The following is a 14192-nucleotide window of genomic DNA, read 5'->3' as shown; positions in this document are numbered from 1 at the left end:
ATACAAGAAATATTCCAAGAGTTCAGGAAAATATTCCACGAATCACAGATGAGTGGAATATTGGCCCTAACTAGAGGAATATTCAATTCAATTCAGCATTTATTTCCAAATTCATTAAAAAGAACAAAATGGGAACAAAAGTATATATACACAAAATAAAAATAAATAGCTGTTTAACATAAAACAAAGCAAAGGTATCAACAGAACAGAACTGAAACAAATAGTGGTGATGATAAAATTATGGTTGGCACATAATTATGAAAATATAGATGAACAAAATAATGAATGGAAATCGGGAATGCACAAAAAAGCCATGCAATATTTCTGGTTTCATGAAATAACGCCATCTAATATAATCATCTATCCCATCCTCCCCCCAGAAAAAGAGGGAGAAATTTGATTTAACAAGTCATATCACTTATCACATTTTGCCATTATCACCTATAATTTTGTCGTTGACATGCGACTTCCATGTAGTTCATTTTGACGTCATGGAGCGTCGTTGTGCTCTATGCTGTGCATCGCATTGCTTTCATTGTTGCACGAGTTGTATATTTCACGCATTCGTGCACGCGCCTTAAACTATTGAATAAGCTCTCATATTCAATAACAATTTTTGTACAGGAGTCTATGGGATATTTCTCGGATTTCGGTCCTTTTTTTTGCACGGGCAATTGATGCAGACCAAAATATGTTTTTTTATGCATCGCTAGAACACTATATAGATGATAATATTGTTCAGAAAGGCAAAACAAGTTTTTGAAATGTTGAAGAAAAAACAATCAAATTTTAATTGTCTTCTTCAATATGGTGCAGTATCAATTTGTACTGCATCATGTATATATATATACTCTTTTTTTTGTTCTGAAAGGCAAACCAAAAAAGATACAGAAATATTTGATTTGAAAAATTATGTGATTTCATTTTTTATTTCTCTTTGGTTGCTACCTTACACTATCATGTTTTCAATAGCAATGCATTAGACCTCACATGGCTTGTTTTTAGAAAATGTGGATTCCCAATTTTGATTATTGCTAACATACATGTACTTGTATGAAGATAAAATCAAGTTAACTCGTGTCTCTGTTTGATCTCTTTAGGCGAATTACAGTGAGAAACCTTCGCATTCGTGAGGACACAGCTAAGGTATGTGATACTTGCAGGTGTTTTTTTTTGTTGTTAGGGTTTTTGTCTCACCTGCGAAGCAAAGTGAGACTATAGGCGCCGCTTTTCCGACGGCGGCGGCGGCGACGGCGGCGGCGTCAACATCAAATCTTAACCTGAGGTTAAGTTTTTGAAATGACGTCATAACTTAGAAAGTATATGGACCTAGTTCATGAAACTTGGCCATAAGGTTAATCAAGTATTACTGAACATCCTATTAGAGTTTCATGTCACATGACCAAGGTCAAAGGTCATTTAGGGTCAATGAACTTTGGCCGAATTGGCGATATCTGTTGAATTCCCATCATAACTTTGAAAGTTTATGGATCTGATTCATGAAACTTGGACATAATAGTAATCAAGCATCACTCAAAATTTTGTGCAAGTTTCAGGTCTCATGATTAAGGTCAAAGGTCATTTAGGGTCAATGAACTTTGGCCGAATCGGGGGTATCTGTTGAATTACCATCATAACTTTGAAAGTTTATTGGTCTAGTTCATTAAACTTAGACATTAGAGTAATCAAGTATCACTGAACATCCTGTGCACGTTTCAGGTCACATGACCAAGGTCAAAGGTCAATGAACTTTGGCCGAATTGGGTGTATCTGTTGAATTACCATCATAACTTTGAAAGTTTATGGATCTGATTCATGAAACTTGTACATAAGAGTAATCAACTCGAACATCCTGTTCGAGTTTCAGGTCACATGATCAAGGTCAAAGGTCATGTAAGGTCAATGAACTTTGGCCATGTTGGGGTTTTTTGTTGAATAACCATCATATCTCTGTAAGTTTATTGGTCTAGTTCATAAAAAGTGGACATAAGAGGAACCATGTATCACTGAACATCTTGTGCGAGTTAGAGTAGTATTCAAAGTCAGCACTGCTGCTACATTGAACCGCGTGATGCAGGTGAGACGGCCAGAGGCATTCCACTTGTTTTTTTTTTAATTCACTTTTATTTCTTATTTTTCTCAGTAAATGTCATTGATATCAATAAGCTGGATGGAGCTCATTGTGCACTGCCGCACGCATGACTGTGGGGGCAAAAGAAAAGCACTCCAAGTTAGGCCCGTTTCGGGTACACGTGTACACGCACGGTCAAGTCAGTGCACGTGTACTAAATTCCATCACCGCGTACACGGTAGCATCTGCATAAAGCTTGCATGGGACTACAAAGTCAGTGAACAAGCTCACAGCCTCACATTAAATCTTAGTTCTCAGACACTGCACATTTTTTAATTACTTATATGTCAATATATTTCAATTAATCTAGAGTGAGTTCACTTCCAAAATCGCTGATTCAAAAAGTTGAAAAACAAGGAAATACATAAGAAATTTAGAAAACGATAGAATACATAAGAAAATAAATGTGATGTTGAATTTTTAAAAAAATAAACTTGATCAGATGCCTATCTAGAGTATGTGAAACAAAAATTAGCATTTCAGGGGCATTATTTTATTAATTAGAGCAAACTTATGATTTTACGCATAAATTAGCATAATTAATGAGACATGAGTTTTTTTGCCAAATTTGATGTCATAGTATTGTAGATAATGCCATGGGTAACGCGTGTGCCAATTTTCGTCACGATCGCGCGATCGACGGGCGAGATCATAAGGGGGGGCTGAATCAGCCCCCCCTAGTCTTCTTAGGCGTCAAAATACAATGTAGCCCAGTCTATTTAGGGTTAATTCTATAGCGATCTGTGCATACATGTACGGTACAGTATACAAAATGCGCTTCCAACGAGCGTCGGCACTAGCTAGGACCCTGCACTGATTTTCATTTGCATTTTTTATTAATTAAATGTGCTGCTAAGCTGAATTAACTTTTATTGATACTACAAACTTCTCAGGTAAGCTTTAAAACCGTGACTTAGGCTATATAGACCCCTATTTATGACATGTTGATGCGGGTCCGTGTCGACATGAAAACATAACTCGCTCTCACGGTGTTTACAATGTGTACACGACCGAAAAACACGCTGTGTACACGTGCATCAAAAATGGACTTTCAAAACGGGCCTACACCAAGTATACAATTAACAGTATGTGGGATCATACTAAATAATCAAAATACTTTAACATGCATAGGCAATAGAAAGAAAGTATGGAACTCTGTGCAGGTATAACCTTTTGACCTTTAGGAGTACTTTATTTGGCCTCAAAAGAGTGTGTTTTAGCTCTATCCATCTATTGATGTTGATGGTAAATGTGCTGGATAGACATGATAGAATCCTGGCAAAGTTTATATTTTTCTACAGCTTTTTGAGCAGCCCTTGATTGATGCATGTATTCACAAATAATATCTTCTCAAATAATATTTCCAAAAATTCAGAAATTAAATATTTTCAGCAGCCTGTAATTTATTCATGTGAAATGATTATGACAATGCAAAATGATGGTCATAGCTTGTTTGAATATTCATTTTGGGGCAGGACACATTTGCATGATTCTTTCATTTCTTTGACGGAGAAAAATAATTTGATAATCTGATTTTGTATTTAAACTTGTTCATTAGAAGAGTCAAAGCTTTGCTCTTTTGTTTGTTTTCTTTTATTTGTATTTTCAAACTAAAATATTTTACACCTTTTTTCTCCAATCTTTTAACACAGTACTTGTACAACCTGAACCCCAACTCGGCCTACTACGACCCCAAAACAAGATCGATGAGAGATAATCCTTATAAAGATGTCGGAGCGAATCCTGATGAGTGAGTATATTATTGATTGTTTATTAACACCCCCCCCCCCCCCCCGAGGTGGTGCTGAAGGTGTATGTCTTCCGGCATTCTCTTCTCATTCAATTCAAAATGCTACAATGGATCAGGGGGCCATTTCATAAAGCTGTTCATAAGTTAAGAGTGACTTTAAGAATGACAGGTTATTCTTTCTTATGGTAAGTGACGTTTACCATGAATATTCATTGGTGATTATTTACAACATAGAAAGGTTCACCAGTCGTTCTTAAAGTCTCTCTTAACTTACAAACAGCTTTATGAAACACCCACCGGATGCAAACGTGTTTGATGCATCCATACGTGGAGGACAATGAACTGAATGGGAACTTTGTGGGATATTTGAGGTCAAAGGTCATAGATGTCATGAGATTGAAATATCTCCTCACAATAAATCAGGAACTGTTTGAGAGATCAACTTCAGATTCGGCTTGTTCAGGAATGACCTAGGGAGCACTTATGAAAGACTTCTTGGATAACTGATCCGACGTCTGGGTTATCCGAGAGTTGCCATAGTAACAGTTCTTCTCAGCCAATCAAATTCAAGGAAAGTTGTCAGATCCAATGTTAATGAAATGATCCTCTTATCTAATTTTGTAATCACAAGGCAAATAGTCACAGATGTGATAGCTTGTTCTGTAGTTGCAAAACCCGATTTTTCTGGAGTAAAAAATCATGAATTAAAAAAGCAAGGTCCCGACAACAAATTCTTAAAGGGCATATTTTTCTTCTTGGATGGAAAACCACTTTTTGATTAAGGGCTGGGGTAAAATACATGTAGATTTCAAACCTTTCTGATAGCTTTGTAAGATAAGTATTCATATTTGTGTAGAAACATTACTTTTATAGAGGGTGCTGATTTTGATCAGTGACAAAATTTCATGAAGAATTAAGTAATGAAATATCATATAACAGCCACAAAACGTATCTAAGATTGGCATTTTATCACAATGCTTCAATATCATTCACAGTAAAGATCCTCTGCCAAGACTGTAGCAAAACTACCAGTTCTTGCAATGGACAATAACTAAAAGTCGATGGATGTAGCACAAGGCAAGAGTTTGCCATTCACTTTCTGCACTGAACTAGAAATTTCACTTCTTGATCATTGATGTTTGACTCAATACATTCCAGTCTACTCGTTCCCATAACAAGCGCTATTCTAGTTGCATCTGCTTTCATAGTGTGTACTTGATCTCTATTTGTTTTTAGGAGGAAGTATGAAACATTATTCTTACATGTATGTTATCCCTTTTGCTGTATTCTATTCATACTTTCATGCTACCGGAGCTTACTGGGTCCTAAAAGTAAAAGACCGGAATTACATCCAAGACTTTTGGTTAGTGTCAATAGCAAGAATTGATACGACACACCAAAAAATTCTGAATTTTTGATAGAGATTAGAGATACATCCATCTAGGAGTCTGATAATATGTTAAACCCTAAAAATGGGTGTGGATTTGTTTAGATTTCAATTGATGATTGCCAGTATATAAATTAGTAGCTCTTTGTGGTGTAGTACCTTATCACTGCGTTTTCCAAAATAAGTATTACAAGTTACATGTATATGAGAAAAATATGAGTGTGCATGCATCATCTTTGATTTGACAATCTCCAGTCATTTGATTTTTAAAGATTTTATGAATCATATTAATCTCAAGGTATTGATAGCATTCACTTGTTTTTAACTTGTTGATTATGATATGTGCATATACAAATACACATCAAATTTCAATCCTTTTTTACAGTCTAAAGTTTGCTGGAGATAACTTCATACGAGAAGGTGGTGACACGGTCTCTATGGCAAAGGCACAAAGTAAGTTGATATGAATTAATACACTGTATCTTGGACTGCATGGTGTGTGATAAAGTTAATATCAATGACTTTGTTCGTGATTGATGACCCATTCTTTTGGTTGTTGGCACAGCTTATCTATCAGTTTTATTCATCTGCTACAGTGGAAAATACCACGTTTGAAACACCAAATAAAAAATTATTTGCATTGTACAAAAGGTAAAAGTAGGCTTTTTAATGTACATGTACAGTGATTTGTTCCTTTAAACCCCTGGACCCAGGCCTTTGCATACAAGTTACCATGGTAACTTTGACATCCAATGGTAATTTGCATGGAATCCTTGCTTCTGATTGGCTGATAATCAGCATTACCATGGTAGTAACCATTGGATGGCAAATTACCATAATAGTAGCGTTCATGCAGTAGGGTCCTGGCTTAGCATTGTTTTAGCAGGAAGCAGTTGTCTGGATTCACAGATCCTGATACTGGGAGGGCATTCATTTTCACCTGAATACATGTACTTTGATTCGCCCAATTCCAGTCACTCTAGACGGAATTCACAAAGGTGGTTTTGAAAACCATCGGTTGAACGCATTGGTAACGCTGATTTCCTGAATAAATTTACCCACATATTAAAAATGTCCAATGCTGATGCGCGCATTTATGACAAATGCGCGACAGTGTGACAAATTGACGCCTGTTGCCATTTTTTAGCATGCGTTTTCATTGATGAGTCCACTGTTTTAAATGAAAGGAGTCCACTGTTGAAAACGGTGGACTTGTGAATAAAGTAGCATCAAAATGTAAATTTACAAGTAATCACATATTTGCAAATGATGGATTATTGTTTGCTATTGAAAGACTCAATTTTAGTGAAAGGTAATAGTTAATTAATCTATATCATGTTAATCAAAAGACAATAAATAAACCTTTTGACATGCATTTGTCTTAAAATTTCATTGTTGAATATTGTCAGGGAAGATTCATTAAAAAAATTAGAAAATTTTTGTTGCAAGTTGAGGTTTACTCAAGCATCCAGTCCATAATATATATAAAAAAAAATGCTTACATGTTGCATCCGGTTTTGGGATAAGTTTGATGACTTCATCTTTTGACAGTATTAAGGCAGGGGGTCAAAAATATTAAAGATGCTCTATATGCACTTTGTTAACCTCTATTTGACCGGTCCAGTCCCCCCCCCCCCCCGAAGGAATTTCATTTCTACGCCGCTGCACAACATTTTTACCGAACCTTTCAGTGACACTTTCCTTTCAAGTCTTGCCCATCTTCTGAGACCAAATTTGCAATGCAAGGGAACATGATTCCAAAGTCACACAGCTTTTGTAACCTTGCATGTCAGGCAAAAACTTGCTCAAAAACGTTATTCAGTGTACAGAGTCAATGCAAATTGTGTTACCACCCAAAAATCATAAATGTGTGATTATTTTTACTTTTGCCGGTTTAAATGGATTTATTTTGTGTTATTTATGTTTGCAATCTTGTCTATGAGGATTTTCATCATAAAAAACAACGGTTCAAAAAACAAAGAAATATGTTAGAGTAAAAAGAACAATAAAATACATCAGAAATCAATTATGTTTTTGGATTTTTTTTGTAAGTATCTGTTAGAAATTCAAAAAGTAATGTTTTTACCAATCGGTTGTCCCTGATGTTCTTGTTGTTGACAGTGTTTGCATGGGACGCATCTAACCGCGGTACCGATGTCCATCTTCAGGCTGAGCCAACCAAGCTAGACCTCCTTCATAAAGAGTTTGGCAGCAAGAAGGAAAACTTCAAGAAAAGTCAGAAGGAGACCATACTCCAAAAGGTAAGCTTCCTCGAAGTCCTAGAAACCAGGGGCGGTATTCTAGACATTATCTTTTCATGATGTTTCATTTTTTTCTAAGAGACAGGAAACCACCTCGTGTTGTAGTTTTCAAGATCGCTTTGCCTCCTTCCTTCGTTAAACCAATTTTAGCGTGAGGATACAATCGTTCTTCAGTAGCGATCTTCACAGATTTTGAACATGCTACTCCAGACGGCAGGTGTAGAAAGCCTACGCTGTAGTTTCGAATTTCACGCAAAACATGTCACCCCGCTGAGAGCGTTTCCATAGCAACACGATCGCTTTATGTGAAATGATTTTGTAAACCACTTTCAGATGATCAAATGGGAACCAAACTGTTTTCTTGAACCGGTAGCCAGTAAACTAGTTTTAGAAAATGTAGTGAGAACGGTGTCTTTTGACGCCCATTATTCCATTAAAAACAAGCAAAATATCGGATAAAATTCATAACAGGGTATAGCAGTCGTAAATTTTGTTATTTCTTTCACATGAGACTATGTCAAGCACACAGTGATGTTGTTAAGTAGGTTTATTACCCATTGGTCTAATGCCAATTCATCCAATTGCCAGCTACTATCATCTACTATCATTTGGTCTATCATCAGTTCGTTTTAATTAATACTAACCACATGGTTTACTTTCATTTAGTCTAATGCCATTCAGTCTAATAACCAGTTGGTGCAATGGCCATTTAGTCCATATACCGATTGATCTAAATAAAGGGAAGTGTTAAATGTGCAAAATGAATAGAAAATGGGTATTAGACAAACTGGTTATTAGACAAAATGGGAATAGACGAACTGGTGGTTAGACAAAGTGATGATTGGACCAAGCGGTTGCTAGACAAATGTTGATGGACGGAATGGCATTATACTAAAAGAAGGTAGACCATGTGGTGAGTGGACGAGTTGGCAGTGGAGGAATTGGCAATTCATTGTTTAGATTAGATCAGTTCTACTAATCAGCCATGACTATTTTCAAAAATATTTTTTTCATGCTTCAAGTAGTTGGGCCCTACATACTCAATACTCCCCCTCTTCTCTGTTTTTCCCCACCAGAATACCATCCCATTTTATGAGGACTTGTAATAATAACATGCATAACTTTCTATAACAATTTAACTATAAGCCAATCCAATCAATTCCAGTGTTTTCCAAATTTTGCCTTTATAACAAGTTTTATGAAAAAGGCAAGGGGGAGTTCGGCATTTTATAATGTTTTTTAAGTTGAAATACAATTCAGACTCCAGGGTAGGCCAGAGCGGCTTGCCATAATCGGTCGTGCCGCTTGCCATAATCTGAAAAGAGTAGGTTTAGGTGTTCTGATGAAAGAAGTGACAGGAACACAATTTTATGTTGATACATGTAGATTCTACCTGAGAGGAAGAAGCGATATCTGTCAGTTTCTGACATGAAGAGTTTAGTTGCAAAAGGGATTAGGTCCAATTTTGACCATTCCGAGAAAAAACATGTTTTTTATTCTCACTGCAATATTCTTATGAGAAACTAAATTGACATGATGTACTACACTATCATGTGAACAAAAAATTGGGTATAAAAGAAATCTACATGTCTTCATTTTTTATCTACATATTCTTTAATAATTATCATTGTGGATGTAACCCCTTTTGCAAGTAATCTGAAATGAATCCAATCTATTTTGATTAAAAAAGTGATTTTTCTTTACCATTTTTATTGATGTTTTCATGTGAATTTCAAATTTTCTTTGTTTTCATCAGAGCAACTTAAAATTTAGAGGTTTTGAGACAGAAAACAAAATTTATGAACAATGGACCTAACTCCTTTGACAAATGAGCTCTTTAGAAGAGTTTGTTTGCATAAGGGGTTAGGCCCACTTCAAGAAGATCATTTTTTTTATTTTCCCATATTGCAATATTCTTATGCGAAATTAAATTTTCATGATACCCTACCATGAGAATATAGCATTGGGAATAAAAGAAATCTACCTGTCTTCATATTTTTAAAAATATTGTTTTCCAAAAAAATTCTGTGTGGACCTACCCCCTTTTGCAACTAAACTGAAATGGACCTATCCCCTTTTGAAAAAAAGTGATTTTTCTTTGCCATTTCAGATCACTTTTTAAAGGGAATTTCAACTTTTCTTTGGTATCATCTTAAAGAGCTACTAAAAATCTATACATTGAGACAAAAAAAATCAAATATGATAAAAAATGAACCTAACCCTTTTTGCAAGTGAGCTCTTCACATGTTGGAATTCTGAATTCTGACTTGTGCATTAATTGTCTCTGTGATGATATTGTTAGAATTAACCTTGATTTCAAAAACTTTCACATGAAATCATTGTTTGCTTCAATGACTGGTACTTAGGTTTAATCTGTTCTTTGATGTTTTTTTTTTTCTCATAACAGTATGGTGGTGAAGAGCACTTGGAGGCGCCCCCTAAGCAGTTGCTGCTGGCTCAAACGGTAAGTCAGATTTGAAGATAAAACCTCCCCCAGGCTTTACGATATGATGCTCTGCAACTTTAGAAATATGGTCATGTAAATGATGATACACTGCAGTTCGTTAATAGTACACACCAAGACCTCCGAAAACGTGTTTCTTTTGTTATTGATATGATCGAGAAAATACATTGTACTGATGTATGAGCTGTAAGTTAACGTTGAAGACATGTATTAAAAAAAACTAAAGGAGAGATGAAACATGTACATGGATGCACTTCTATCAACCTAAAACCTTTGAAACCAACCCCCCAAGAAAGGGCAAATGCTTTGAAAGGTTATAATCGAGGATTTTTTGTAATTTCTATTGTGCCGATAATAATAAAATACATAAGTGTACGCGATGAAATCAAAAAGGTGTTTCCAGTCACTTTATATTTCACTTTTTTGAAGAAAAAAATAATGATTTTCGGATGTGATTTTTTTTCTGGGCTTCATTTTTTTTAACATATCACAAGTGGGACCTTGAAGCTCAAATTAAAAAAAAAATCAAATCATTGTTAGCCACCGTCTTTAAAGACTTCTGCAGCCTTTATTTCCCATGGGAGGCTGATAGTTTACGTAGTTCAATACGCACTGTACATGTACATGTATTCGATTGTCATGAATATGAATTATATTCTATACAACAAGGTTAAAATTACGCGGGTGCTTTGGCTGGCAATTTCACCCTCTTTAAGGTCACTGCACACCTTACGACCCGACTGGTCTGCAACTGGCTTGCGACTGAGTGAGGGGAGATGCACACCTTATGATCCGACTACCATGCTGTCTTCAACTCACGCATGCGCTTTTTACTTTTAGCCATAACAACTGAGAAAATGCGCTTACTACTGCGTATGTGTGTTGTTTATCATGAACGCGTCGTACAACTCTGCTGTCTGATGGCTGGAAGAAGGATTGAGCTTGCGATTCAGTCATAAGGATTCGACATGTCAAATCCTTCTGATTTTCCTTGCGACTTGTCTCTGGCCGGTCTGCAGCTATCGAGCTGACAAGATCTGTGACATCACATCTCCCCCACTCATTCGCAAGCCAATCGTAGACCAGTCGGGTCGTAAGGTGTGCGGTGGCCTTAATGCTCAAAAGAGCCCTGGAAACTTAAAAAGGAACCCTGTAAAATCTCAATTCTGTGCATTTCAATGTTGCAGATTTAGGCTGTAAGTTGTGAAAAGTAGCCCAGGGGTCCGTTGCAGAAAGAGTTGCAATCAATCACAACTCTAAAAATCAGGCGCAACTTGATTTTCAACCAATCAACAGCGCGTAGCATTTGGGACTTGCGATTGATTTTTTGACTTGCGTTTAAATGCAACTCTTTCTGCAACGGGCCCCAGAAAATATGAAATCCTTTTATTGCCTAATATGCAAACAGTGACTGCTCGTGAGGAAGACAGTGAAATCTGTCCATACTGGCCTTTTTGTTCAACCCGAGGCTGTGACCAAGAGAGGATTTTAAAAACATATATGTGAGATTTGAAGGAAAGAAAATAATTCCATTTTCTTTTGTCATTTGTTTTACCAATTAAAATTGATTTTTTTTATTGTTTAAAAACTGAAAAACCCAAAGCTACATGAAATTTGATTTTCTTATGATTATTGACCTCCAAATAGGTGGATATTCTGTAGAAAGTACAAATCTAATTTGTTATAGTCGTTTGACACTCAAATTGTTCGTAATTGTCTGGGAATGATAACTTGAAGGAACAAAATAGCTTGTGTGAAAAAAAGAAAATTAAAGAAACAGATCAACGAAAGTTCGAGAAAATTGAATGAATTATAAGAAAGTTATGAGCATTTGAAATTTAGATCGCTATTGTATTGTAGATCCTCCATTTGGCAATGCGACAAACATGTTTGATGTCACATGCGAACAACTTTCCCATTGCTTTTGTGTACATTTCACTTAAATGCCTCTATTGTCACATCTATCAGTAGAAAATAGATTCTACTACATGTATATAGTCTAAAAAGAGGGATTGTAATACAGATTTTCAAAGAATATATTATGGATAAAGAGTTTGAATTTTAATTTTGAATTTATTAACAAACTTAATTCATTTCATTTCATTTGGCATGAATATTTTGTTTTAAAATATATACAATGATAACATGCAAAAACATTCATAACTGTATGTTGTATAAATCAGTAATACATCAATACATAGATTTCCAAATATTATACAGATATTCATCTACATTCATGTATATACAAAGAGAAATGACAAATTGAAATTCAACATAAAGAAGGTGTAACATAATGCAATATAGTGTACATCAGTTATCTAATTATCACCATAAGAAAGAGCAAAATTAAACAATTTAGGAGTGTTTTATAGTCCATGAAAGGGAAAGTTGTTCACATGTGATATTTGTTGCATTGTCAATGGAAGGATCTCCATAGCATTTGTGATCACAATATTCAAATGCTCATAACTATCTCATTATTTGTCTGATTTTTCTGAAACTGTCTTTAATTTTTCTCTTTCCACACAAGCCCACTTTTTCGAAGGGTTTCTTTCCCCTTTAAGTATTTGTTTTCATTATATAAGCAAAAAGAAACAAAAAGTAAACGTAGGATATACAATATAAACAGAATTTCTGAATTTTGGCTTCCCATAATTTTAGCACAGAGTTAGACCGTAGCCTTGAGCAGAGTGCACACTATGCAATCCAATGCGACACATATTGCATAAATGTGACATTTCAAAGAAGAACAAAATTATTTTATTAGAATTTCAGGATAATGTAAAAATCACAATTTTGCTTTGCGGCAAGCTCTGTGTTTGGAGTATAGTCCAAATCTGCTTCAAGTCGCAGGCGATAATGAGGTCATTGCAATTTGTAATTGATTTTTCTTTCATACCTACAGGGAGGCTCGAACTTGACTTAATTCCAATTTCAGTAGTCCTACCACAAATCTGTATTCTGATTTCTAAGATTTTATCGGTTGGAATGTTAATTTCAAGTGTTATTGCAATTTTTTTGAAATTCGGATTGCAATGGGCTTATTTTTAAACCTGACTCGAGAGAGTACAGGCCATACTTTTCTTGTTGACATGAGAGTCAAATTTGTGGTATACTCTATCTAGATAATTTCAGACTAGTATTTGTAATGGACAATTACATAAGATTTCATGAACTCTTTGCTTATGTATCATTTTAATCTTAAGTTGACATTATCAATATAGTACGAATGTGTTATGTAGATGGATGACTTCAATTTAGGATCAACATTTGTCAGTATAATGTACATGTATTTGGTGCATCATATTGCCCTGATCAAATTAAGTCTGCTTGAGACATTAAGCTATGATTTTTGAAGTGATAACAGATATTCTTCCAATTATCACTAATACATTTCTCTTACTTGGCTTGCGTTAATAAATCTTATTATTTTTTTCTGACCTGATTACCACTTGAAGCATATAATGCAATTTAATTTGACCTATATAATTTGCATGAATGATGTATTGGGTTCTGTTATATCATACATGTGTAGGAGGAATATGTTGAGTATTCAAGACATGGGACTGTTATTAAAGGACAAGAGAAGGCCCCAGTCAAATCCAAGTATGAAGAAGATGTCTTTCTGGCCAATCACTTGGTAAGTACGATGATGCACTAGGTGTGATGAATGCCCTCGCAAATGTTACGATACTGCAACAAATAACAAGTAAATTTGATTTTTAATTTTCTCTTTTTTTATTACAGGAGATAATTATACATAAATAAAACAAATAATGATCTTACATAAATCTCTTGAAGTGTCCGATGTAAAATCCCGACGTGATGATGCTATATCCAAGTATTAATCCAAATGATAAAAATCCCAGTTGACTGGCGAAAATTCACAATGATGGCGATGATGAAACTGATGTTGAAGTCCGATGAATAATAAGAGTCACTGCAACGAGTTGAAATGTCCGTGAAGACGATGTTGATGATGATTAACAGTCAATTTCAGCAATCCATGGGTTGAAGCGTGTTCATTGAACAGGTTGATGATGTTGATGATCTCGATGAGAACTGATAATTTCTCAAAATAACTGCAAACAGTTCATTGATGCATAAACTGCTCTGATCTGATCTGGTGAAGTGATCTCATATGATGTGATCTCTTGCTCTAATATGATGTGATGGTGTGATCTAATATGATGTGATTA

The 14192-nt window shown here is 35.3% G+C and overlaps 1 protein-coding gene across 1 annotated transcript in view; it reads left to right on the top strand.

Moving 5' to 3' along the window:
- Positions 1-14192, top strand: part of LOC121425025 (pre-mRNA-splicing factor SLU7-like) — a 44403-nt gene that overhangs the window by 17540 nt on the left and 12671 nt on the right. The window contains exons 8-13 of the mRNA XM_041620959.1: positions 1101-1146; positions 3784-3881; positions 5654-5721; positions 7390-7529; positions 9937-9993; positions 13529-13633. Coding sequence (XP_041476893.1) covers positions 1101-1146; positions 3784-3881; positions 5654-5721; positions 7390-7529; positions 9937-9993; positions 13529-13633 — 514 coding nt within the window. The remainder of the gene's footprint in view (positions 1-1100; positions 1147-3783; positions 3882-5653; positions 5722-7389; positions 7530-9936; positions 9994-13528; positions 13634-14192) is intronic.

Source organism: Lytechinus variegatus, chromosome 12, assembly GCF_018143015.1.
Source record: "Lytechinus variegatus isolate NC3 chromosome 12, Lvar_3.0, whole genome shotgun sequence".
In the NCBI taxonomy this organism is placed as follows: domain Eukaryota; kingdom Metazoa; phylum Echinodermata; class Echinoidea; order Temnopleuroida; family Toxopneustidae; genus Lytechinus; species Lytechinus variegatus.
Note: the sequence above shows the minus strand (reverse complement) of the source record. Positions and strands in the feature narration are given on the sequence as shown.